Source organism: Hypanus sabinus, chromosome 14, assembly GCF_030144855.1.
Source record: "Hypanus sabinus isolate sHypSab1 chromosome 14, sHypSab1.hap1, whole genome shotgun sequence".
NCBI classification, from domain to species: domain Eukaryota; kingdom Metazoa; phylum Chordata; class Chondrichthyes; order Myliobatiformes; family Dasyatidae; genus Hypanus; species Hypanus sabinus.
In genome coordinates this window covers 107388466-107415107 of record NC_082719.1, presented here as the reverse complement: position 1 = coordinate 107415107, position 26642 = coordinate 107388466, and the positions used below count along the sequence as shown (strand labels likewise).

At 48.4% G+C, this 26642-nt stretch overlaps 1 protein-coding gene across 1 annotated transcript in view; it reads right to left on the bottom strand.

The window, feature by feature from the left end:
- st8sia5 (ST8 alpha-N-acetyl-neuraminide alpha-2,8-sialyltransferase 5) overlaps positions 1–26642 on the bottom strand; it is an 80459-nt gene that overhangs the window by 24701 nt on the left and 29116 nt on the right. The window contains exons 3-4 of the mRNA XM_059989780.1: positions 15046–15132; positions 10454–10598 (exon numbers count right to left, since the gene is read on the bottom strand). Coding sequence (XP_059845763.1) covers positions 10454–10598; positions 15046–15132 — 232 coding nt within the window. The remainder of the gene's footprint in view (positions 1–10453; positions 10599–15045; positions 15133–26642) is intronic.

Sequence of the window (26642 nt, the reverse complement as noted above, 5' to 3'; positions counted from 1 at the left end):
AGGGAAATCCCTGGGGAGACTGAAGCATTGAGGGAAATCCTTGGGGACCCCACTGGCGCATTGAGGGAAATCCCTGGGGACCCCACTGGCACATTGAGGGAAATCCCTGGGGACCCCACTGGCGCACTGAGGGAAATCCCTGGGGACCCCACTGGCGCATTGAGGGAAATCCCTGGGGACCCCACTGGCGCACTGAGGGAAATCCCTGGGGACCCCACTGGCGCACTGAGGGAAATCCCTGGGGACCCCACTGGCGCACTGAGGGAAATCCCTGGGGAGACTGCCTAGGCTCTGATACAAGAAACTGAACAATGAGGGGACCCCACTGGCATTGAGGGAAATCCCTGGGGACCCCACTGGCGCATTGAGGGAAATCCCTGGGGAGACTGAAGCATTGAGGGAAATCCTTGGGGACCCCACTGGCGCATTGAGGGAAATCCCTGGGGACCCCACTGGCACATTGAGGGAAATCCCTGGGGACCCCACTGGCGCACTGAGGGAAATCCCTGGGGACCCCACTGGCGCATTGAGGGAAATCCCTGGGGACCCCACTGGCACATTGAGGGAAATCCCTGGGGACCCCACTGGCGCACTGAGGGAAATCCCTGGGGACCCCACTGGCGCATTGAGGGAAATCCCTGGGGAGACTGCCTAGGCTCTGATACAAGAAACTGAACAATGAGGGGACCCCACTGGCATTGAGGGAAATCCCTGGGGACCCCACTGGCGCATTGACGGAAATCCCTGGGGACCCCACTGGCGCACTGAGGGAAATCCCTGGGGAGACTGGCTATGGCAGCAAACTGAAGCTGATATTAAGCAGGGGAGTTTCTGGACAATTTAAGTTGGGGTCCGATATGTTATGGCGGGGGGTGGGAACCAGTATGATTGAGCTGAGGATGAGCCAGCAGGTTCACAAGTAGATGATGTGTGTAACATGAATGTAAGGAAGGACAAGACAATGATTGGGTACAAATGCAGACAGAGCAAACAGTTAACTTGTACCACAGAGGCAAAATTCAAAAGGGCGCAGAATCTAGGACTGAAGGTGCTGTATTTAAATCCGCGTAGTATCTGAATAAGGTAGATCAATTTGTGGCATGATTGGAGAATAGTTGGTATGAAATTGTGGGCATCACTGAGTCGTGGCTGAAAGAAGGCCACAGTTAGGAGCTTAAAATCAAAGGATATACTTTGTATTGAAAGGACAGGCAGGAAGGCAGAGGCATTTAATAAGGTGTTACACAAGAGGCTGTGTAAAAGATAATGGCATTACAGAAAAGATACTGGCATGGACAGAGGAATGGCTGACAGGCAGCAAGTGGCAATAAAGGGGACCTTTTCTGGTTGTCTGCTAGGGACTAGCAGTGTTCCTCAGGGGGCCACTATTTTCCACATTGTTTGTCAATGATTTGGACGATGGCTTTGTGGCAAACTGCGGATGATACAAAGATAGTTGCTGGGGAAACAATGCAATTCCGGCAGGACTTACACAGATTGGAAGAACAGGGCAATAAAGTGGCAGACAGAATACAGTGTTGGGAAATGTATGATAATGTATTTTAGTAAAAGGCAGCAGAGTGCAGACTGTTATCTAAATGGAGAAAAGGCTCAAATGTCAGGGTGCAGGGGGACTTAGGACTACATGATTCTGGGTCACTTTGGCAAAATTGAGGGTTCATCTTATCCGCAGGTAAACTCGTCCAGCATGCATATCTCATTAAGAATCTGCTACAAGCAGTGCAATTGCCTGAGCAAATAGCTGTCATTATGTGCAAAGCCTCCGACCCCATAACGAAAGGAGATGCTGCTGCTGACACGGCCGCCAGGAACAGCTACGCTGGTACGTATGCAGATGCAATTATTTAATTATTATTATTTATGGTTTTATATTGCTATATTTCTTCACTATTCTTGGTTGGTGCAGCTATAATGAAACCCAGTTTCCCTCGGGATCAATAAAGTATGTCTGTCTGACAATGTACCCCTACCCCAAACCTGCAAGATTTAATTTCCACCCAAGCAGGGAACCCGGAAAAGGAGAAGGGAATATGGGAGGAAAAACAATGTTTTATGGACTCTGGAGACATCTGGATAAATGCCCAGTGTGTCCCAGGACTCTCCTAATGCCCTTGTTTGTGTAGTACATGGGAAAGGACATGTAGGTAAGGGTGGAAAGTACACATCAAACACAACAATGGTTTGCACCGCGGTTAACAGCCATTGTGGGGCAGGTTGTCCAAAGCTGTCAGATTTGCCAGAGAAACACCAGGGGTAAGTCACCTGTTAAATTTAACCATTTCCCACCTTGTGGAGGCACGATTTACCAAATTACAAATACACTTTGTGCATGTGCCAGCCAGGTGGGGGTTATAAATGCCTATTAGTAACAGTGGACATGTTCTCCAAATGGGTGGAGGCATTTCCCACTAGAACAGATGATAGTCAATATAACATAGAAATACAACTGTATCAGCATGAGTTAATCAGTCTGGCTTTTATGCTGTGATACCATTTCCTGGACGGTAGCAGCTGGAACAGTTTGTGGTTGGGGTGACTCAGGTCCCCAATGATCCTTCGGGTCCTTTTTATACACCTGTCTTTGTAAATGTCCTGAATGGTGAGCAATTCATATCTACAGATGCACTGGGCTGTCTGCAATTTCCTGCCTGATAGCCTTATAATTCCCCTTACTCCAGTTAAACTCTTTTCTAACTTGTCTGTTTCTATCTCTCTCCAATGCTATTGTAAAGGAGGTAGAATTATGATCACTATCTCCAAAATGCTCTCCCACTGAGAGATCTGACACCTGACCAGGTAAATTTCCCAATACTAAATCAAGTACAGTCTTTCCTCTTGTAGGCTTATCTACATATTGTGTCAAGAAACATCTTTGAGGCACAAATAATTTCACTGCATAATGAAGTTCATTGGAGAATAAAGTGCAGTAGGCCCAATGCCTGAATCCTGTTGTTACTCAATTGACTTGTGAACTATTGGACCTGTACTCACTGGAGTTCAGAAGAATGAAGAGGAGATCTCATTGAGATATTGAACATCTATTGAACACTGGAAGGCCTATATAGGGTGGATGTGGAGAGGATGTTTCCTGTAATGGGGGAGTCTAGGACTGGGGGGGGGGGTACGGCCTCAGAACTGAGGGGTCCCTTTAGAACAGAGATGAGGAGGAATTTCCTTAGCCAAAGGTGGTGAATCTGTGGTATTCATTGCCACAGAGAGCTGTGGAGGCCAAGTCATTGGGCATATTTAAAGCTGAGGTTGACAGATTTTTGATTATTCAGGGTGTTAAATGTGAGAGGGAGAAGCCAGGAGAATTGGGTTAAGCATTTGGAGGAAACCACACGTTGTCACAGGGAGGATGTACAAACTCCTTAGATTCAGCTTCGGGATTTGAACCCTGATCACTGGCACTGTAATAGTGTTCTGCCAACTGCTACAACACATGTAAAATAGACAACAGGTGCAGAAGTAGACCATTCGGCCCTTCGAGCCTGCACCGCCATTCTGAGATCATGGCTGATCATCTACTATCAACACCCAGTTCCTGCCTTGTCCCCATATCCCTTGATTCCCCTATCCATAAGATACCCATCTAGCTCCTTCTTGAAAGCATCCAGAGAATTGGCCTCCACTGCCTTCCGAGGCAGTGCATTCCACACCCCCACAACTCTCTGGGAGAAGAAGTTTTTCCTTAACTCTGTCCTAAATGACCTATCCCTTATTCTCAAACCTCTGGTACTGGACTCTCCCAGCATCTGGAACATATTTCCTGCCTCTATCTTGTCCAACCCCTTAATAATCTTATATATTGCAATCAGATCCCCTCTCAATCTCCTTAATTCCAACGTTTACAAGCCCAGTCTCTCTAACCTCTCTGCGTAAGACAGTCCTGACATCCCAGGAATTAACCTCATGAATCTACGCTGCACTTCCTCTATAGCCAGGATGTCTTTCCTTAACCCTGGAGACCAAAACTGTACACAATACTCCGGGCGTGGTCTCACCAGGGCCCTGTACAAATGCAAGAGGATTTCCTTGCTCTTGTACTCAATTCCCCTTGTAATAAAGGCCAACATTCCATTATCCGTCTTCATTTTCTGCTGCACTTGCTCATTCACCTTCAGTGACTGATGAACAAGGACTCCTAGATCTCTTTGTATTTCCCCCTTACCTAATTCTACACCGTTCAGATAATAATCTGCCTTCCTATTCTTCCTCCCAATGTGGATAACCTCACACTTATTCAGATTAAACGTCATCTGCCAAGTATCTGCCCACTCACTCAGCCTATTCAAGTCACCCTGAATTCTCCTAACATCCTCATCACATGTCACACTGCCACCCAGCTTAGTATCATCAGCAAACTTGCTGATGTTATTCTCAATGCCTTCATCTAAATCGTTGACGTAAATCGTAAACAGCTGTGGTCCCAATACCGAGAACTGTGGCACCCCACCAGTCACCACCTGCCATTCCGAGAAACACCCATTCACCGTTACCCTTTGCTTTCTATCTGCCAACCAGTTTTCCCTCCACGTCAATATCTTCCCCCCAATGCCATGAGCTCTGATTTTACTCACCAATCTCCTATGTGGGACCTTATCAAATGCCTTCTGAAAATGCTGGAGGGTCTTGCAAATTCAATGGAAATGAATAAACTGTTGACTTTCAGGTTGAGACCCTTCACCTTGGCCCCAAATGGCAACTGTTTATCATTTCCATAGATACGGCCTGACCTGCTAGGTTCCTCCAACAGTCTCTGTGTTGCTCTGGATTTCCAGCATCTGTGGAATCTCTTGAGTAACTGCTATGCTACCTTGCAGACTGGTTTGATCTTTATCTCATTCATCATGAGAGAGGAGCCAGATTAGCACTGTAAGATACAGCTCTGAATCAGCTCCCCCACCCACCCTGTTCAGTGAGGTGGGGAGGGGTGGTGGTGATAGGAATGAGCCTTTGTCTTTCCAGTTGGATCCAGGTGGAGTTAGTGCACAATACATAAGGTGGAGGGAGTACATCCTTCATGGAAATGGGCAAGATAGCTGTTTGACAGCTGCCAACTGTGCTGGATTTGGAGTGCGAGCAACATTGGGTTAATTGTGATAGATGTGCAGGAAAATGCCAAAATGACTGAAGAACACAGGTAGTTGAGGCCTGTTTCTAGGCTACAGTGTTCTATGACTGAACACCTTACTGGACCCCGAACACATTCTGCACAATCAGGAAAGCTCACCAATGCTTCTACTTTTTGAATTGAATTCAATTGACTTTATTTCTTACATCCTTCACATACATGAGTAAAAATCTCTACGTTACATCTCCATCTAAATGTGCAATGTACAATCATAGTAATTTATAATTTATAATAAATAGAACATTCATGTAATATAAAATACACTGAAATCAACATGAGTTGATCAGTCTAATGGCTGGTGGAAGAAGCTGTCCCGGAGCCTATTGGTCCTGGTGTTCATGCTGCGGTACTGCTTCCCAGTTGGTAGCAGCTGGAATAGATTGTGGCTGGGGCGGCTTGGGTCCCCAATGATCCTTCGGGCCTTTTTTACACACCCGTCTTTGTAAATGTCCTGAATCATGGGAAGGTAACAGTGCTGGGCTGTCCTGTGATTAAGGGAGGTACAGTTCTCATACCAGGCAGTGATACAGCCAGTCAAGATGCTCTCAATTGTGCCCCTATAGAATGTCCTTAGGATTTGGGGACTCATACCAAACTTCCTCAACTGTCTGAGGTAAAAGAGGCGTTGTTGTGCCTTTTTCACCACACAGTCGGTATGTACAGACCACATGATGTGTACACTGAGGAACTTAAAGCTGTTCACCTTCTCACCCCAGATCCATTGATGTCAATAGGGGTTAGCCTATCTCCATTCCTCCTGTAATCCACAACCAGCTCCTCTGTTTTTACAACATTGAGGGAGAGGTTGTTTCCCCGACACCACTGTGTCAGGGTGATGACTTCTCTATAGGCTGCCTCATTATTATTTGAGATTCGGCTAATCAGTGTAGTATTGTCAACAAATTTAACTAGCAGATTGGAGCTGTGGGTGGCAACACAGTCATGGGTATACAGAGTAAAGGAGGGGGCTCAGTATACAGCCCTGAGGGGCTCCTGTGTTGAGAGTCAGAGGGGCAGAGGTGAGGGAGCCCACCCTTACCACCTGCTGGCAATCTGACAGGAAGTCCAGGATCCAGCTACACAAGGCAGGGTGAAGGCTGAGGTCTCTGAGCTTCTTGTCGAACCTGGAGGGAATTATGGTGTTGAATGCTGAAATGTCGTCCAAGATCAGCATTCTCACATAAGCATCCTTCTCCAGATGTGTAAGGACAGTGTGTAGAGCTGTGGCTATTGCATCATCGGTAGATCGGTTGTGTCGGTAGGCAAGTTGTAGGGGATCCAGTGTCGGTGGTAGCAAGCTGCTGATGTAATCCTTGACCAGCCTCTCAAAGCATTTGCTTATTATTGAGGTGAGTGTGACTGGACGCCAGTCGTTCAGGCTTGTTACCTTGGTCTTTTCTGGTACAGGGACAATGGTGGATGTTTTGAAGCAGGAGGGCACTCTACACTGGGAGAGGGAGAGATTAAAAATGTCTGTAAACATTGTGCCACGCACACTACGAGTACCCGCCCTGGGATGCCGTCCGGTCCTGCAGCCTTGCGAATGTCCACTCATTGGAAACACCTGCGTACTTCAGCCTCAGAGATGCCCAAGGTCCAAGCAAAGCCAGGACAGTTAGCTGCTGCGATTCCTCAGCCAGGGGAAGAAACACTCATCCCTTTAAACCTGGAGACGATGTATACGTAAAGACGCTCAGGAAAGGCCCTCTTTCTCCTAGGTGGAAAGGGTACCGAGTGATCCTGGTGACAAGGACTGCAGTGAAAGTCCAGGGGAAATCTGCCTGGGCAGACAGAACCAAGTGCAAGTTATCGTCTCCTGAAGAAGGGAAGATGGGAAATTGAATTATGAAGAAATTACTTTAGTTCTGTGGACTGCTGGGGTTTATTATGCTGGGGAGAATCTATAATACTTACTTGGGCTTAGTTTATCAATATGCCACACGGACTAATGTCGTCAGTTGTTGGGTGTGTATGGAGATCCCTATCGAGCAGGAGCTGTACCCTTATGGTCAATTCCCTTCAATGAAAAGGAGAGAGAGTGCTTCAATTTAATAACCAGCAGCTATTACTGGCCAGACAAAGGAGGGAACAGATCATCAACAGAAGAACAGGCTACACGGATGGCAATTGGACCGGTGTTCTTAAAGGGAAATTGCTTTGAGGGGTGGCTTCGGCCTAACTATAATTCAACAAATCATAATGTGCATGCAGCTACTCAAACAGCTGAGAGGTGCTGGTGCCCGGAAAACAAGACAGGTCAGTTAATGGGAAGGAGTAGGAGCAAAGAAAAGACTGATTAATGGTTGGGTAAACATACCGGATAGGCGGGTGTTGAGCCAACTCCCGGTTACCTCTTCACTGGACCGGATTTGTAGTACCGGCGGGATCTCACTCTCATGACTCATACCCCGTTGCCCATCCACCAAGGAAGAGGGCGATTACTGATACAGAAATATTCTGGATAATTGTACTTCCTATGTATGAGGCAGGCAGGGCAGCTCAAGAATTGGCACAGATGGATTCAGCCCTCAGACAGTTAGCTAATGACACTATCTTAGCTCCGGAGGGTACGCAATTGCAGACAAAATAATTAATCACTGAAATAGTAGCAACTAGAACTGTGGGTCTGCAGAATCCTATGGCCCTAGATTTAGTGTTAGCTGAGAGAGGAGGCTCTTGTGCCATCGTACGACAGGACTGCTGTACTTCTATTCCTGACAAGACAGAGAATATCACTAATCTGGCAGAAATATTAAGGAGAAAGTGGAAAAGATAAAGAAGGCAGAAGAGTTTCATGATTGTAATTCCCCAGGTTCTTGGTGGTCACTAGGGAATATTTTTGGAGAATGGTGGGGTCCCACCATATCTATGGGCTGACAGTGGCACTGGTAATCTGATGTACATGTACCCTGACACTCAGGTCCCAACCCAGACCTGTGGTGATGTTTCCTAAAATGAAACCAGAGACATTTGATCCCAAGAAAAATGAAGTCGCTTACTTAAACATGCGCCCCTGCCTCCAGATTATGAAGGCCCGGATCCAAACGATGAGGATCACAGATTATGAAGACCCAGATCTGAACAATGAGGATCACAGATTATGAAGGCTCAGATCCAAACGATGAGGATCACAGATTATGAAGACCCAGATCTGAACAATGAGGATCACAGATTATGAAGGCTCAGATCTGAACGATGAGGATCACAGATTATGAAGGCTCAGATCCGAACGATGAGGATCACAGATTATGAAGGCTCAGATCCGAACGATGAGGATCACAGATTATGAAGGCTCAGATCCGAACGATGAGGATCACAGATTATGAAGGCTCAGATCCGAACGATGAGGATCACAGATTATGAAGGCTCAGATCTGAACGATGAGGATCACAGATTATGAAGGCTCAGATCTGAACGATGAGGATCACAGATTATGAAGGCTCAGATCTGAACGATGAGGATCACAGATTATGAAGACCCAGATCCGAACGATGAGGATCACAGATTATGAAGGCTCAGATCCGAACGATGAGGATCACAGATTATGAAGGCTCAGATCTGAACAATGAAGAGGAGTAGGGTTGTTCTAGCATCAAAAAGGAGGGGACTGTGGAGGAAAAATTAAGCGAGGACTGAGTATGATGCTTAAAAAAGTCTATCTGCTTTGTCCCAACTAACAATCACAAACAAAAGAAAATATACAGATGCTGGAAATCTGAACCACACACAAAAAATGCTGGAAGAACTCAGCAGGCCAGGCATCATCTATGGAAAAAAATGTACAGTCACATTTTGGGCTGAAACCCTTCGGCAGGACTAGGTAGGACTTTGCAGATTGTATAGGTGCTAATCGTCTGAGAGGCAATGTGATTAACCGATCATCTGGTACTCTGATCAATGAGAAACCGATTGTACAGGCGCTAATGGTGTGTAAATTGCAGAGAAAGTGTCTGGAGACCTGGTGTGATTAGATTAACTGTATAAATTGGAATTGTAATCTTGTGTTGACAGAGACATAGGCTCCCCGTGAATAGTTTCAAGGTCTTTGCCTACTTTGTGTTTGATCGGCACCAGCTTCTCGCACACAGATGCACAGAGCTTTGTTTACAACTCTCTATTGGTTCTTGTGGTCTTGGCAGGATAGTTGTCATTCTAAGCCATTATGAATCCAATTACAATGTTTTCTATGGTACAGAGAAAGAGAAGTGCACATAGACAATAAGGTGCAAAGAGGTAGATTGTGATGTCTACCTGGGAACTGTTCAATAGTCTGATGACAGCGGGGTAGAAGCTGTCCTTGAGCCCGGTGGTAGGCGCTATCATGCTTTATGTCTTCTGGCCAATGGAAGAAAGAAGAGAAAATGTCCAGACATTCTCAATCCTCTCCTCTTCCATCTGACAGGTATGTGGATGAAGATACAGATACATTTGTTTTCCTAAGGATCCCCTTTCCTGGTGTCTAAATGTTTTTCAAAGTCAGATTGACTGTACCTCTGGAGTTCTCGGAGACAGAATGAATCCATCTGCCTGGCTTCCCGCAAGCCCTTCACTAACCCCATCCAAAATCACACCCAGTTCATACCTTCAATGACCTTTGAAATAACTCATGACAGATTTCATAACTTTATGATAAAGTTCCTGATGACTGACATTCTTCCTTCCAGCTTCTCAGTGAATAAGCAGATTCACAGGGATGCATTTTAAAAGTGAACAGCCGTTTTCTGCCTTGAACTATTAAACCCCATTACTCACAGAGCTCGATAATCGTACACATGTAACAGCTAAACAAAACAAAGTTCCTCTGCAAACAAGGTGAAAAGCACAGTACACACATTATCTCACATACAACACATAAATAACTAACAAATTTTTAAAAAGCATTCTGTAGATGTATATGTTGACATAAAAGATATAGTTAAATATTGAACTGTACTATTCAGGAACAGCTTCTTCCCCTCTGCCATCCAATTTCTAAATGGACATTGAACCCATGAACACTATCTCACAACTACTTTTTTCTGTTTTTGCACTACTTACTTGAATTTAACAATAACTGTAATTCAGGTTTTTTTTCAATAGTTATCATGATTGCCTTGTACTGCAGCTGCAAAGTTAACAAATATTATGACATATGCCGGTGATGTTAAACCTGATACAGACTCTGCTACTGGTGCTGTCATAAGTCATGTGTGCTGGGTGGTAACAGGGTGTTCAGAAGTCTCACAGCCTGGGGGAAGAAGCTGTTACCCAGCCCAACAGTTCTTGTTCTCAACACATCACACTATCTGGTGAACCTACCTTTGGAAATAATTCAAAAACCTCTGCGTCAATGAAGAGGAAGCCACTGCTGTCCACCTCATACTTCAGCTTGACCCCCTGGGGTGTGTTCTTCTGTGTTGTAAATAGAAACGCTGGCGCATTGCAGCATCGACTCAGGTGGGATCTGAGGAAGCAAAAGATGGAGACACAAGCTGAGAGATTTTGGGACAACGACCGTGTGCAGAGCTGGGCTGAGAAGTGGCAGATGAGGTCCAATGCAGAATACCGAGAAGTGATTCACTTTGGAAGGCCAAACTTGAAGGCAAAGTACAGGATACTGGCAGTGTGGAGGAACAGGTCCACATCACAGATCCCTCAAAGTTGCAGTACAAGTTGATAGGATGGCCAAGAAGGTGTTTAGTGTGTTGGTCTTCATTAGTCAGGGTTGGGGATTGAGTTCTAGTGCTATGAGATAATCTTGCAGCTCTATAAAACCCTGCTTAGACCATACTTGGAATATTGTGTTCAGTTCTGGTTGCATCATTATAGGAAGGATGTTGAAGCTTTAGAGAGGGACAGAGAAGATTTACCATGATGCTGCCTGGATTAGAGAACATGTCTTATGAGGATAGCGGAGTGGCCATCATTGGATTGGGGGCTAGAGTCAGAGTGGGAACTTAAGAGGCTTTGACTCAAGAAGCTGAGGCCTAAGAAGGGATGGTTTTTCCTTGTGCTATTGCTGATTTGGTCTCGTTGCCCATTGTTCAGTGCAGGCAGGATGGCAGTGGAATGCTCCTCCTCTAGAATGGGGGAATTCACGGAACTGGATGGATGGCCTCTCTGATGACTACACCTGTGGGGAGTGCAGCCACCTACAGTTCATGAAAGACAGCATTAAGGAGCTGGAACCGGAGTTGGATGAACTTAGGGGAAGCAGAGGAATTGATAGGTATGACTTTTGAGCAGGTGGTTACACCCAAGCTGCAGAATGTGGAGAGTAGATGGGCGAACACCGAGAGAGGTAAAGGGAGAAGGAAGTCAGCGCAGGATTTCCCTGTAACCGTTCCCCTCAGCAACAGGTGAACCTTTAGATACTGCTGAGAGGGATGACCTATCTGGGCAAGGCAGCAGCAGCAGCGAGATCAATAGCACTGTTGTCGGCTCTGAGCCTCAGCAGGGTAGGGTGAAGTCAGGTGGAGCAATAGTCAATAGACAATTGGCCTCCACTACCTTCTGAGGCAGTCATAGGGGACTCAATCGTTATCGGGACAGATAGGAGATTCTGCAGCAGCAAAAGAGACACCAGGATAGAGTGTTGCTTCCTGGGTGCTAGGGTCCCAGGGTGTCTCTGAGCATTGCAGAATATTCTTGAAGGGGAGGGTGAACAGCCAGAGGGCATGGTACATGTTGGTACCGATGACATAGGCAGAAGATGGGTAGAGGTCCTGCGCGGTAAGTTTAGAGTTAGGAAGGAGGCTGAAGAGCAGGATTCCCAATGCCAAGAGCTAGGGAAGGTCAGAATATTCACCAGTGAACAGGACCTTGGAAATTGTGGGGGTGATTTACAGCACACTGAAATGCTTGAGCATATAGACATCAAGAAAAAGGATTTACTGGAGCCTTTGAAAGGTATTAAATTAGATAAATAGCCAGGACCAAAAGAGATATACCCCAGGTTACTGTGGGAAGTGAGGGGGGAGATTGCTGAGCCTCTGGTGATGATCTTTCTATCATCAATACGGATGAGAGAAGTACTGGAAGATTGGAGGGTTGCAAATGTTGTTCCTTTGTTCAAGAAAGGGAGTAGAGATAACCCAGGAAATTATAGACCAGTGAGTCTTACTTCAGTAGTGGGCAAGTTGTTGGGGAAGATCCTGAGAGGCAGGATTTATATTTGGAGAAACACAATCTGACTAGGGATAGGTCAAGGGCAGGTTGTGCCTTACGAGCCTGATTGAATTCTTTGAGGATGTGACAAAACACATTGATGAAGGTAGAGCAGTGGATGTAGTGTATATGGATTTCAGTAAGGCATTTGGTAAGGTTCACCATGCAAGGCTCATTCAGAAAGTAATGAAGCACGGGGTGCAAGACGACCTTGCTTTGTGGAGCCAGAATTGGCTTGCCGACAGAAGGTACAGCATGGATGTAGATGGTTTGTATTCTGCATGGAGGTCAATGACCAGTGGTGTTCCGCAGGGATCTGTTCTGGGACCCCTCCTCTTTGTGATTTTTATAAATGACCTGGATGAGGGATGGGTTAGTAAGTTTTCTGATAACGAAGTTTGGAGGTGTTGTGGATAGTGTGGAGGATTGTTAGAGGTTATAGCAGGACATTGATAGGATGCAGAACTGGGCTGAGAAGTGGCAGATGGAGTTCAACCCAGAAAAGTGTGAAGTGGTTCATTTTGGTAGGTCAAATTTGAAGAAAAAATATAATAGGTACAGAGGAGATAACAGGGGTAAGTTTTTTTTACGCAGAGGGTGGTAAGTGCGTGGAATGGGCTGCCAGTGACGGTGGTGGAGGCGGATATGATAAGGTCTTTTAAGAGACTCCTGGACAGGTACATGGAGCTCAGTAAAATAAAGGGCTATGGGTAACCGCAGGTAATTTCTAAGGTAAGGGCATGTTCGTCACAGCTCACAGCTTTATGGGCTGAAGGGCCTGTATTGTGCTGTAGGTTTTCTATGTTTCTAATACTCATTGCAGTGTGGAGGATCTGAGAGATCTTGCAGTCCATGTCCACAGGACACACAAAGCTGCTGCGCAGGTAAACAGTGTTGTTAGGAAGGTGTATGGTGTGTTGACCTTCATCAACCGTGGAATTGAGTTCAAGAGCCATGAGGTAGTATTACAGATATATAAGACCTTGGTCAGATCCCATTTGGAGTACTGTGGTCGGTTCTGGTCACCTCACTACAGGAAGGATGTGGATACTAGACAGAGAGTGCAGAGGAGATTTACAAGGATGTTGCCTGGATTGGGGAGCATACCTTATGAGAATAGGTAGAGTGAACTTGGCCTTTTCTCCTTGGAGCAACGGAGGATGAGAGGTGACCTGATAGAGGTGTACAAGATGGTGAGAGGCATTGATCATGTGAATAGTCAGATGGGTAGGAAAAGTAAAGACAGGAGAGGAAATATATATAAAATTATATATAACAAGAAATTTATAAATAAAATTAAAGAAGTAGTGTGAAAAGAGAGAAAAAATAGTTAGGTTCTGTTGGATTCTGATGTTTTTAATCCAGGGTTTTTTCTCAAGTCAGGAAAGAGGAACAAAACTTCAGAATCAGAATCAGGTTTAATATCACTGGCATATGTTGTGAAATTTGTTAACTTAGAGGCAGCTGTTCAATACAGTACATGAAAATATAGAAAATAAATAAATAGACCCCACTTGGAGTACTGTGCTCAGTTCTGGTCACCTCACTACAGGAAGGATATGGAAACCATAGAAAGGGTGCAGAGGTGATTTTCAAGGATGTTGCCTGGATTGGGGAGCATGCCGTATGAGAATAAGTTGAGTGAACTCAGCCTTTTCACCTTGGTGGGACAGAGGATGAGAGATGACCTGATAGAGGAGTATAAGATGATGAGAGACATTGATTGTGTGGATAGTCAGAGGCTTTTTCCCAGGGCTGAAATGCCTGACATGAGGGGGTATAATTTCATGGTGCTTGGAAGTAGGTGCAGAGGGGATGTCAGAGTTAAGTTTTTCACACAGAGAGTGGCGGGCTTATGGAATGCCCTGCCTGTGACGGTAGAGACGGATACAATAAGGTCTTTTAAGAGACTCTTAGAAAGGTACATGGAGCTTAGAAAAATAGAGCGCAATGAGGAGGGTAATTCTAGGCAGTTTCTAGAATAGGTTACAACATTATGGGCCGAAGGGCCTGTAATGTGCTGTAAATTTCTATGTTCTATGTTTCTATGATAGGTTGCGCAGAGTGATGAGAGATGAACCTTGATACAGATGTTAAAGATGATAAGAGGAACAGAATGAGTGGACAGTCTGAGACTTTTCCCAGGGAAGAAATGGCTTATGAGAGGGCATAATTGTAAGATGATTGGAGGAAAGTAAAGGGTTAGGTTTTTACAGAGAGTGGTGGGTGTGTGGAATGCACCGCTGGGGTGGTGTTAGAGGCAGATACATTAGGCATATTTAAGAGACTACACCTCTTGGGTGAAGAAGCTCCCCCTCAAGTTCTCCTTAAATATTTCACGTATGACCTCCGGCTCGAGTTGCATCCCACCTCAGTGGGAAAAGCCTGCTTGCATCTGTACTCCTGGTAATTTTGAATACTTCTATCAAATCTCCCCTCATTCTTCAGGGGATAAAATACCAACATATTCAACCTTTTTGTGTAACTCGGATCCTCAAGTTCCGGCAACATCCTTGTAAATTTTCTCTGCACTCTTTCAATCTTATCGACACCTGCCCTGTAGGCAGATGACCAAAACTGCACACAATACTCCAGATTAGGCCTCATCAACTCTTTCAAAGATGCTCTTCGCTCACCCTTCAGCCTCCTGATTGCTCCATTTCTTTCTCTTCTCAGGAGTGTTTCTCACATTGTCTCTACATTCACCTCCCTTCCTTCAACTCCCTGCTTGCTCATCCACTTACTTAAAGATGTTCGCTGCTGTCTGGTTTCTTTCCCACTTGCACAGCTGAAGAGTTTTCCATCGGTCGAATAGCTCGGACTGCTTCACCCTGCCAAACAAGAGATCAGGGAACCAGGTGAAATTCACAGCAGAAATCATCCTTTCACTGTCACAACTATTCATGTAAACGTAACGCCTGGGGAAAGGTTTCACTGCTAATGTAATGGCTTCTCTGTAGCTACAGTGTGTGGGTTATGGCTAGAGATAATGGAGGCTTTGCAATGTGCGCTGTCAAATGAGGGATTGTGTGCCCGAGAGCGAGGGATTCACATGCTTCTGTTCGGTGGAAGATGGAGAGAAGATGCTGCAATGGAGAATTCGAAGACTGACGGACAGAGTGGACGTGGAATGGGGCCAGGAGTCGACGCCGCCCGGGGGAAATCGATGGGAGGATGAACGGACGGGAAAACCGTGCGCATTAGACTGTTTCATTAAAATGGACCCTTTCTCTTTTTGTTTTCTTTACTAACCCTCTTGTCAAATTAAGAATTATAAAGCTAAATCGTTTGATATTTTGTGGTACTGATTTGTAACGGGGAAAACATCATGCAGCATTCACAAGTTTGGTGGGGCCGGAGACTCTTCCCCCAGTCTAATGCCGCCAGGTTACATAAATTGAGGTCCTCCGTTGGTCAGAGTGGACCATGGATGTTGCATTCTAGCTGTCTACATGTTACCCAGGCCAGTATGCCTTTTACACCTGGGGTGGACCTTGTGCTTTGCAGGAAGGGTTGGCAAATTATCTCAAGAGTCATGAGGACATGTTTAAGTTTGGTGGGGGAGAGTGTAACGCCTGGGGAAAGGTTTCACTGCTAATGTAATGGTTTCTCTGGAGCTACAGTGTGTGGGTTATGGCTAGAGATAATGGGGCTTTGGAATGCCTGTGTACCCACTTATGTGGAAGGTTTCGGGAATAAATCCCGAGGAAAACTCTGGAGTTGGAGTCCCTAAGGCAGTCCTATGTTGAGTTTAACACTGACTGGCAACTGCTGCAATGCTGCTGGTGCCAGACTCTATCGGTCTCTGCTGTTCCTTTGGATACATCAACTGCATGGAGAGGGGAGCCGGCTGCATAGGCAATAGCTTGCTCTCCATCTCATACTGACCTGGGTATCATGTAGATAGCTGGAATACAACACCCATGATCTACCTGCACCTCTTGTCCCAGGGGCAGCAGGTGGTTCCAATGGAGAATCTTGACAGGCCCTTTCCCATCCTCTGGTTTCACTCGGAAAACTGGCAGGTTTGGCATCTGACTCTCCATTACATCGGGCGCAGCCGCCCAGCAGTCAGTCAATTTATGCTTTCCAGGTAGCCCCAAGTTCCTTATGAGGACCCGGTCTCCCGGCAGGAGTTGGGAGAACCTCCTCTTTTGATCATACCTCTTCTTATTTCCTTGATTCTGCTTGGCAGCTAATTCATAAGCCCTTTTCAGATCTCTTCTTATGTCAGACACATACTTCAAATCAGTCTTCGGTGGTAAATCACCCCCGTCAGTCCCAAAACAAAGGTTAATGGGCAACCTCGCCTCGCGCCCCAACAACAGATAATATGTCAAGTACCTGGTACCTTCATTGTGTGTACAGTTGTAGCAGTGGACCAGATATCCAATAGGTTGACTCCACCTGCTCTTCTTGCTGATCTCCAAGGTTCCAAGCATGTCTAGCAAAGTCCCATTAAACCTCTTGTGCTGGGGAATCACCCTGCGAATGATGGAGAGTAATCTCAATTTCTCGACTCCTAGCATACTCAGTAACTTATGGATGAGCCAACTCTCGAAATCCCAGCCCTGATCACTGTGTATCCCCCTGGGGAGGCCATAGTAAATTAAATACTTCTCCCATAATACTTTGGCCACCATGGACACACTCTGGTGCTTGGTAGGGAAAGCCTGTGCAAATCTGGTGTAGTGATCTGTGATGACTTAAGACATTCGCCGTGTTGCTGACATCAGGTTCTGTTGACAGGAAATCCATACACACCAGGTTCCACACTTTGCATGTGGGACAAGGGAGCTGCCTGCGTAGGCAGCGTCTTTCTCCATATGCATCGAATGCACGACTTGCAGTATTCCTCAACCTCCGGTTTCATTTGGGGCCAGTAGATCCCGTCTCTGAGCAATCCATAGTCTTTTCAACCCCCAAATGCCCAGTATCATCATGAAGTGACATCAACACAATCCTCTAATACTTCTCAGGCAGAACCAGCTGGGAATGCGGAAGTTGATCCAAAAGTGACGTGATCCGATATAGGATCTGTTTCCTCAACTCCAACGTGGGCCATTCTGTCAGTAATGGAGGCACCACAGTATATTTTGTCTTCTCTGCCTGAGCCATGTCTCTCTTTTCAACCACTGACCAAACGGTACTGATGCCCGGGTCATCTCACTGAGCAGCTGCCACTTCCTCCAGAACTCAATTCCTGTAACTGGTTTGTTCTCAGAGCAGTCAGGTTACAGGAAACTTGTGGAATGGTGTCATCAGAAACTCCCAATTGATCTACCACTCAATCCTGCCTGTTCCTTCACTGTGATGGAAAACTGGTACATGGGTTTCACTCCCGGGGCAGGAATGCTCTCCCACTCCTCATCCCTATCCAGCCCTTCATGCATCAGCCTCAATGTTCCTGCTTCCTGGCCGGTACTTCAGGCTGAAATCAGAGGCAGACAACACCACCAACCACCGATGGCCTGTGGCATCCAATTTTGCTGAGGTCAGGATACAAGTTAGGGGATTGTTGTCCATCCTCACCTCAAACTTGGCCCCACAGAGGAAATCACTCAGCTTATCCACCACAGCCCACTGGTTCAATGCCAGGATCTCCAATTTGTGCCTGGGATAGTTTTTCTCGGAGGGCAACAGAGTCTGGCTAACAAACGCAATAGGTCTCAACCCTGTGCCCTGATCCTGATACAGGACGCGCCCTAAGCCCTCTCTGCTGGCATCCATATGCAATACATATGGCAATCGGGGGTCTGCAAAAGCCAGCACAGGCACTTGTGTCAGTATCTCCTTCAGCAACTGAAAGGCCTCTTCACATTTCACATCCCACTTCAGTCCAAAAGGCTCCAAAGGGCTAAGATACTCTTTACCCTCCCCTCTCCTTTTCTCCTCCTTCCTTTCTTCCCCAAGGAGGGTAACCACACAGAAGCTGATTCAACGGGTGACTCACTTTTGCGTTGCACCTCACAAACCTCTGATAGTAACCACAGAGCCCAAGGAACAAGCACAAAGTGCTCAGTCTGGGGCCTTGGCCTCTACCTTAGACGGATCTGTAGCTACTCCAACAGAGCTAACAGACGTGCCCAATGTAGCTAACAAACATCTTGCAGAACTGGCACTTGTCCAGGGAATGTTTCAACCCTTCAGTTTTCAGGTGGCCCAGCACCTTCAGCAGCCTCAATTCATGTTCCTCCAAGGTGGACCCAAACACTATGAGGTCATCCAGATGCACCAATACCTCAAGCAAGGTCTCATCCCCCACCATCTTCTCCATGACCTGCTGGAAGCTTGCAGGGGCTCCCAAGATGCCCTGGGGCATCCTTTCGCACTGGAAAAATCCCAGAGGGCCTATAAAGGATGTTTTCTCTTTGTCAGCGTCACTCATCGGGATCTGGTAATATCCACACCTCAAATCCAGCACACTGAACCACTTCGCACCACTCAGACAGGCCAGCGCATCTTCAACCCTCGGGACAGTATACTGGTTGGGGACGGTACACCTATTCAGAGTCCTATAGTCCACACACATCCGTATCTTCCCATTCTTCTGGGCCACTACTACTGGAGACACATAGGGGCTCCGGGACTCGGTGATGATCCCAGCTTCCATCAACTTACACAAATGCTGCCGAATTTCTTCCACCTCCGCAGGGGCCAGTCACTGCGACGTCTCTCAGAATGGGGTATCCTCGGTCACCCGGATAGTGTGACGAGTGGTCTTGGAACAACTCACATCAAACTTGTCAGTGTAAAAGACACCTTCCAGTTTCAACATCTTCTCTACCAGCCTCCTTTTCCAACCCGCAGGAACCAGGGAGTCCCCGAAATTGAATGACTCATTGGTCAACTTTCTCCCTTTTTCTAATAGTTTCTCCCTGGTTTGTGTCACAGGGACACTAGACATTACCGTCACCGGGAACAGGTGCGCCAATGGCATCCCCCACTTGAAGGTGACCTCCCTCTTCCTAGTGTTCTTGATAATCAGTGCCATCCTGCTTGCCTGTACAACCGAGGGCTTCTGCATTTCAGGCCTCACCAGTACCCCAGTAGGAACTCCCGACCCCTCTTCGTGGTCTTCCGGAGCATCCACCAAGAAGGCCTTGCTCTCAGGCATTCTGGGAAATGTGGGTTTTCCCATTACTTTTCTACTTCCCCAGGCCATAACATGATTGGCTTGGACTGGGTGAACTACACAGTCCCTCATCTAAACTCATTATCCAGCCCAATGTAGTCATGCGCTTCCTCAAAAGCAGCTCGAAACACCGGGTGAACGGATAATGTTCAAAGGAAGGTCTCTCCAGCTTTTTCCTTACAGGTTCCCATGAGTCTCCTCACAATAGGAGTGTTGGTCCCCACAAGAATTGAAATGCTGCCCTTCTCAATGGGGTCTGGACAGACTAGCACTAATGTATCAAGGACCTCAGCCACTCCCACATCGGCCTCTGAAAACTCCAGCTTCACTGACAAATAACCATCATTTGGATAATCACCCGCACTATGTCCCCAGATCTCTGGTGCACTGAGTGGTTTCAAAGGTAAATGCATCAGATACCGGTTGTAAAGTGAACAGTACAGCAAAAGTGACTGGAGACCTTGTGTCAAGTATGGCCCTAGCCTAAATACTCTCTATCTGTTGCGATACACTGGAGCTTGGCCCTACTAAGCCTTCAGGAATATGGTTCTTTGCTTTAGGGTGTTCCTTGATATATTGCTGGGAATGTGTTGCCCCCGATATGCCAGGCCATCCCCTCACTGGGTGTCTTTTGAGCTTTCCCTACACATCTCTCTGTTTAGGTACCGGGGGGCTCACTCTCTGAGGGGTTTCCCATCGTTCACACTCCCACCTGAAGTGTCCCCCTTCACCACAGTTAGTACAGACAATACGACTGCTCCCCTACTCGCATGACACCGGCTGCCAGCAGCCCTCTGCATAGTCTGTCCACTTAGAGGATCTGTCTCCCTATCAGCTCCATCATACGGAGGGGTCACACCCGCTGATAACAACTGGGACATCTCAGTTCTCAGCTCTGCCACGATCTCCTCTGCCACTCCCCGGGGCAGGCAGCTGTGGTCCCTTCATTGCAGGGGACCACTACTGAGGACTGTATCCTGCTGACGGAGGCCTCCCGTGCCTCCGACGCATTCTCCTCCTCTTGTACTTCCCTGAACAACAAACGGGGGAGGGGGTGCGTCTTACGAGACAGTCGGAGACCCCAAGCGATCAGGTTCTGGGACTGGGCACCTTTCGCTATTTAGTCCATTCTTCACTGATCCACCTCAGCCCTCTGAATGGTTCCTCTGCACCACAAGCTATTTAGCCGCCTCTCTAGCCAAAAAATGTAGGCAGAAAGCTTCTTCCCCTTCTCCTGACACATTCTGAAACCCTGCCATGAGCTCCATTGGGCTTCCTGTCGTGCCAAAGGCATTTTCCAGTACTCCCATGTAAGCGGCAGCATTGGCTGGGATACCGGGACTTCATGGTTCTCACAATGTCACTCAAACTCTCTTCGTCTTCCTTGAGTTTTTACAGCAGTTGGCATCCACACTGTTGCATTACTGCCATCTTCAGGATTTACTGTCTCTCATTGTCCATTCACTTGACTGCCTGAAGTCGTCTTTCCAGTCCCGTCGCCCTTAAAAAACTAAACCAGCATTTCCTCCCCCGATCACTCTCCCCGCATTCCAATAAACCATTAACACTGTTCTCTACCAGTCCTATTTTGCATAATTGTTGTAGCATTTGTTGTCTTTCCTGAGCAAATTTCCTGCATGAATTAAGGATATGCTCTACTGTTTCGGTCTCCTGACATAGATCGCAAAAACCCGTCGGATGTTTATTTATGATGGCCAGAGTACCATTAAGGTTGCTGTGCCCAATTTTCAGTCTACTTATAATTACTTGCTCCTTCCGCTTTACTCCCCTACTCCTTCCCATATCTATTCTGTTCTGAATTGAATGTAAATGTCTTCCTGTGGCGACCCACTTCCTAGCGCACTCGAACCGGCTCACAAATAGCCAGCGCGCCAGCACAGAGGCCAGTCCCAAAAGGGCGCCAGGTCTGCTTCACCAACAAAGGGAAAAGCCTGCGGGGGATTGTGAGTACGTGCCCCCTACAGCATCCACACCTGGGGAGGGCGGGATCAGGGAGGCTTTAAAGCAAGGCTGTGAAGTTCGAATAAAATCTTCTCTAACTGCAGTTTACCAACTCCGTGTCGTTATTTCAGCGCTGCGTGTAGCACACCACTACAATTGGTGACCCCGACGGTCCAAACTATATTTGGACCGGAGATGAACGACGCCGCATCTGTTCATGCAGTTTCGTTGAAACTGCCAAGCTTCTGGACGCTGCGACCTCACCTATGATTCCAGTGAGCAGAAGCCCAATTCCACGTTCGGCAGATAACCTCAGAGGACACACGTTACTACTACGTGGTGAGCTCCCTCGACCAGGACACAGCGGCCCAGGTTGAGGAGTTCGTACAGTCTCCCCCAGCGGACGGCAAGTACACTGAATTCAAAGCCCTGTTCATAAGGACTTTCAGACTCTCATGGCGCGAGCGGGCTGCCCGTTTACTGCACCTGGATGGCTTGGGAGACAGACCTCCATCGGCTTTAATGAATGAGATGTTGTCTCTGGCCGGCGGACACAAACCCTGCCTCATGTTTGAGCAGGCATTCTTGGAGCAGCTGCCCGAGGACATACGCCTGCTGCTGTCCGACGCAGATTTCAGCGACCCCCGGAAGGTGGCAGCCCGGGCGGACTTGCTGTGGAACGCCAAGAAGGTGAGTGGGGTGTCCGTCGCACAGATCACCAAGCCATGACCCTAGCAGCAAACCAGACCAGGCCCAGCCACAGAGCCTGCTAACCCCAGAGGGAGGGGTGAGGAGACCAATGAACACTGGTGCTTCTACCACCAGCGGTGGGGCGCAGAAGCCCGCCGCTGTCACCCGCCCTGCAAGTTCCCGGGAAACGCCAGGGCCAGCCACCGCTGATGGCTACGGCGGCTGGCCATCAGGATAGCCTCCTGTATGTGTGGGACAAGCGGTCGGGACGCCGTGTTTTGGTCAACACCGGTGCCGAGATCAGCGTCTTACCTCCGACTAGTTATGACACCTGCAACAGGGCACTGGGTCCCCCCCTGAGGGCCGTGAACGGCAGCACAGTAAGAACCTACGGCACCCGTACTGTGCAGTTACAGTTCGGCTCCAGCCGGTTCATGTGGGACTTCACACTGGTCGCCGGAGCCCAACCGCTCCTGGGTGCGGATTTTTTGCAGGCTCACAGCCGAGGTAGACCTGCCGAGGCAGAGACTGGTCCACGCCGAGACCTTTCAGACGTTCCAGCAGTTAATGGACGTGGTGGGACGCGACCTGGACTTCGCATTCATCTATTTGGATGACATCCTCATAGCCAGCAGCAGTCGTCAGGAGCATCTGTCCCACCTCCGTCAACTCTACGCCCGACTGAGTGAGTACAGTCTAACAATCAACCCGGCCAAATGCCAGTTCAGGCTCGACACCATCGACTTCCTGGGCCACAGGATTACTAAAGACAGGGCAACCCTCTGCCTGCTAAGGTAGACGCGGTCCGCCATTTCCCCCGACCCACCACAATCAAAGGCCTTCAGGAATTCGTAGGTATGGTAAATTTCTACCACCGCATCCTCCCTTCAGCTGCCCGGATCATGCGCCCCCTGTTCGCCCTGATGTCGGGTCCGGGCAAGGACATTACCTGGGACGAGGAGTCCGCCGCCGCTTTCATTAAAACGAAAGAAGCCTTGGCAAACGCCGCGATGCTAGTGCACCCCAGAATGGATGTCCCTACCGCCCTCACAGTGGACGCATCTAACATGGCAGTCGGTGGGGTACTGGAGCAACTCATCGAGGGTCGCTGGCAACCCCTGGCATTTTTCAGCGAACACCTGTGGCCACCCGAGCTCAAATACAGTGCTTTCGACCGGGAACTGTTGGCGCTATACCTGGCAATCCGGCATTTCAGGTACTTTTTAGAAGGTAGGCCCTTCGCCGCGTTCACAGACCACAAGCCGCTTACCTTTAAGTTCACGAAGGTGTCCGATCCCTGGTCGTCCCGCCAGCAGCGCCATCTGTCCTACATCTCTGAATACATGACGGACATCCGGCACGTCTCGGGTAAGGACAATGTTGTGGCGGACGTGCTCTCTCGCCCTAACATTCATGCCCTTTACCAAAGGCTAGACTTTGAGATGCTGGCAGAGGCGCAGCAGGCAGACGAGGAGATCCCTAGTTACAGAACCGCAGTCTCCGGTTTGCAGCTCCAGGACCTCCCCGTAGGCCCAGGTGAGAGGACCCTACTCTGTGACGTCGCCATCAGCTAACCCCGTCCCATCGTCCCGGCAGCCTAGCGGCGACGCGCTTTCGACTCCATTCATAACTTAGCGCATCCCTCCATCAGGACAACTGTCCGGACGGTCTCCAACAGGTTCGTTTGGCATGGACTCCGCAAGCAAGTCAGTGAATGGGCCAGAACGTGCATGCACTGCCAAACAGCCAAGGTGCAGCGGCACACCAAAGCCCTGCCGCAGCAGTTCCACCCCACCCACCAGCATTTTGACCACATTCATATGGATATTGTGGGCTCCCTGCCAGCGTCGCGCGGCACCTCCTGACTATCATGGACCGGTTCACAAGATGGCCAGTGGCGATCCCGCTCACCGACACCACCTCCGAATCTTGCACCTGGACACTGATCGCCACCTGGGTGTCCTGCTTTGGTGTGCGGGCCCACATTACCTCCGACAGAGGCGCCCAGTTCACCTCCAGCCTGTGGTCAGCTATGGCCAGGCTTTTGGGGACTCAGCTGCACCACACCACTGCCTACCACCCACAGTCGAACGGCCTGGTGGAGCGTTTCCACCGTCACCTGAAGTCGGCCCTCATGGCCCGCCTGCGAGGAGCCAACTGGGCGGACGAGCTTCCCTGGGTCCTACTCGGCATCCGCACAGCGCCCAAGGACGACCTGCACACCTCGTCGGCCGAGTTGGTATACGGCGCGCCCCTGGTCGTCCCCGGGGAGTTCCTACCGGCCCCAAGGGGGCAAGAGGAAGAACCCGCAGCTGTCCTGGGCAGACTATGCGAGAGGCTCGGTGACCTGGCCCCCCATAACCACTTCGCAGCATGGGTAGAACCCGACCTGCGTACCCAAAGACCTGCAGAACTGTAAGTTTGTGTTTGTATGAAGGGGTGGGCATCGGCCACCGCTGCAATGGCCCTACGAGGGGCCGTTTACGGTGCTTAGGAACAATGGGTCCACGTTCGTGCTGGATGTTGGGGGGAGAGAGGAGGTTTCCACGGTGGACCGCCTCAAACCGGCCCATGTGGACTTGGTGCAACTGGTCGAGTTCCCGGCACCGTGGCGCAGGGGCCGACCTCCCAAACAGGGTCTGGCCCAGACTGTGGACATTGGGTGGTGTTTCTCCGGTTCTGGGGGGGGGGGGGGGATTATGTGGCGACCCACTTCCTAGCGCACTCGAACTGGCTCACAAATAGCTAGCGCGCCGGCATAAAGGCCAGTCCCAAAAGGGCACCAGGTCTGCTTCACTAACAAAGGGAAAAGCTCGTGCGGGGCTGTGAATACGTGCCTCCTACAGCATCCGCACCCGGGGAGGGCGGGATCAGGGAGGCTTTAAAGCGAGGCCACGAAGTTCGAATAAAATCTTCTTTAACTGCAGTTTACCGACTCCGTGTCGTTATTTCCGCGCTGCGTGTAGCACACCACTACATTCCTTTTATTGCTCTATCCCAATGCTGCTGCCACTGTTGATTTATCCTTCTCCACACTGTGCTCTTCCCCTCTGATTTTGATAGTTTAATATGGACCTCTACAGATCCCTTTTTGACTGCTGCTTTTGCCAGCTTATCTGCTGACTCATTTCCCATAATACCCGAATGTGCTGGAACCCACATGAATGCGATATTTTTGCTTTGTGTAGCCAGTCTTGAATTTGCAAACAGGATTTCATAAAGCAAATCCTGGTGTCCTCTAGCTGTACCCGACTCAAACTCTCCACCAATCGCTGTTGTTTTACGTCATCAGAGCACTGCCACTCATCTAACAACTGAGAGGTCTGCTCCACCTAAGTCTCATACCCCTCTTCCCCCTTGGGGTAGGCTTCATTCCTGAGAATAGGCAGAGCCTACGATAGCTGGGACTTTGAACCTGGGCGTTTTTCCATTTGTTCACCAGAGAGGTAAGGGCTGATAGCAACTCAGAACTCTCACTCTTCCCTAGGGGACGGGGACTAATTAGACATTCCAAATCCGACCACTCCTTCCCCCCACTCTTCAGAAATGATAGAGCCCTGTCTTTGAAGGCTCTGCCCCCAGCTACAGGAAACTTGACTTGTGATTCAGCCCACTCCGCTATACTCTCCTCCTCCCTTAGAGTATGGACAGTCCATGCCCCCCCCCCCCCTCATTTGGGCCCCTGATAGTACGGGGCAGCTCCACTGCAGTTACATCAGCGCTAGTCTGCAGTAAAATGAAGTCTGTGCCTACCATTTTATCAAACCTCCGTCTTGCAAATATAACTTTGCCGACAACTTTAACAGTACTTAACAGGCGAATTAACAATTCATCTGGAGTACAAATATCTAGGGCACTCAACATTAGTTACCAGTAGCCCTGTGGATGAACACCACCATTCCACCCCGGCAGCATCAATACTAGCACAGACTTAAACACACAACCCACCGATTCAATGCTCAGGGCAATCATACAGCATCCAACAAAATCAATCCCAAACAATTGGAGCCCTCAGGTTCGGCCAGCGACATTAGTCTAGGGAAGACAATCTCTGGCTCCATCAAATGTGTGAAATCTGAGGTGCAAAACCTCCTGTTTGTGTGGATGCTGTGTGATGTGTTTCCCCTGTTGCAAATCAGTACCACAAAATAACAAACAGTACACCATATGCAATTAAACGATTTAGCTTTAGAATTCTTAATTTGACTGAAGGGTTAGTAAAGGAAACAAAAAGGGCCTAGTTTAATGAGACAGTCTAATGGCACGTTGAAGCTCACAATTTTCCCATCGATTTCCCCCGGGCAGCGTCCACTCCTGGCCCCATTCCACCCACTCCGTCCGTCAGTCTACGATCCCTCTGTTCCAGCATCTTCTCTCTCCATCTTCCACTGAACAAAAGCCGCAAATCCTTCACTCTCGGGCACACAAGAAAGAAAAATAAACTCCCTTCGTTGGATAGCACACATTCCAAAGCCCCATAATTGGGTACACAGGCATAAATGGGATACAAGGCCGTGGAGGTTTGAGATCAGAGTTTTCCTTCTCCTAAATGAG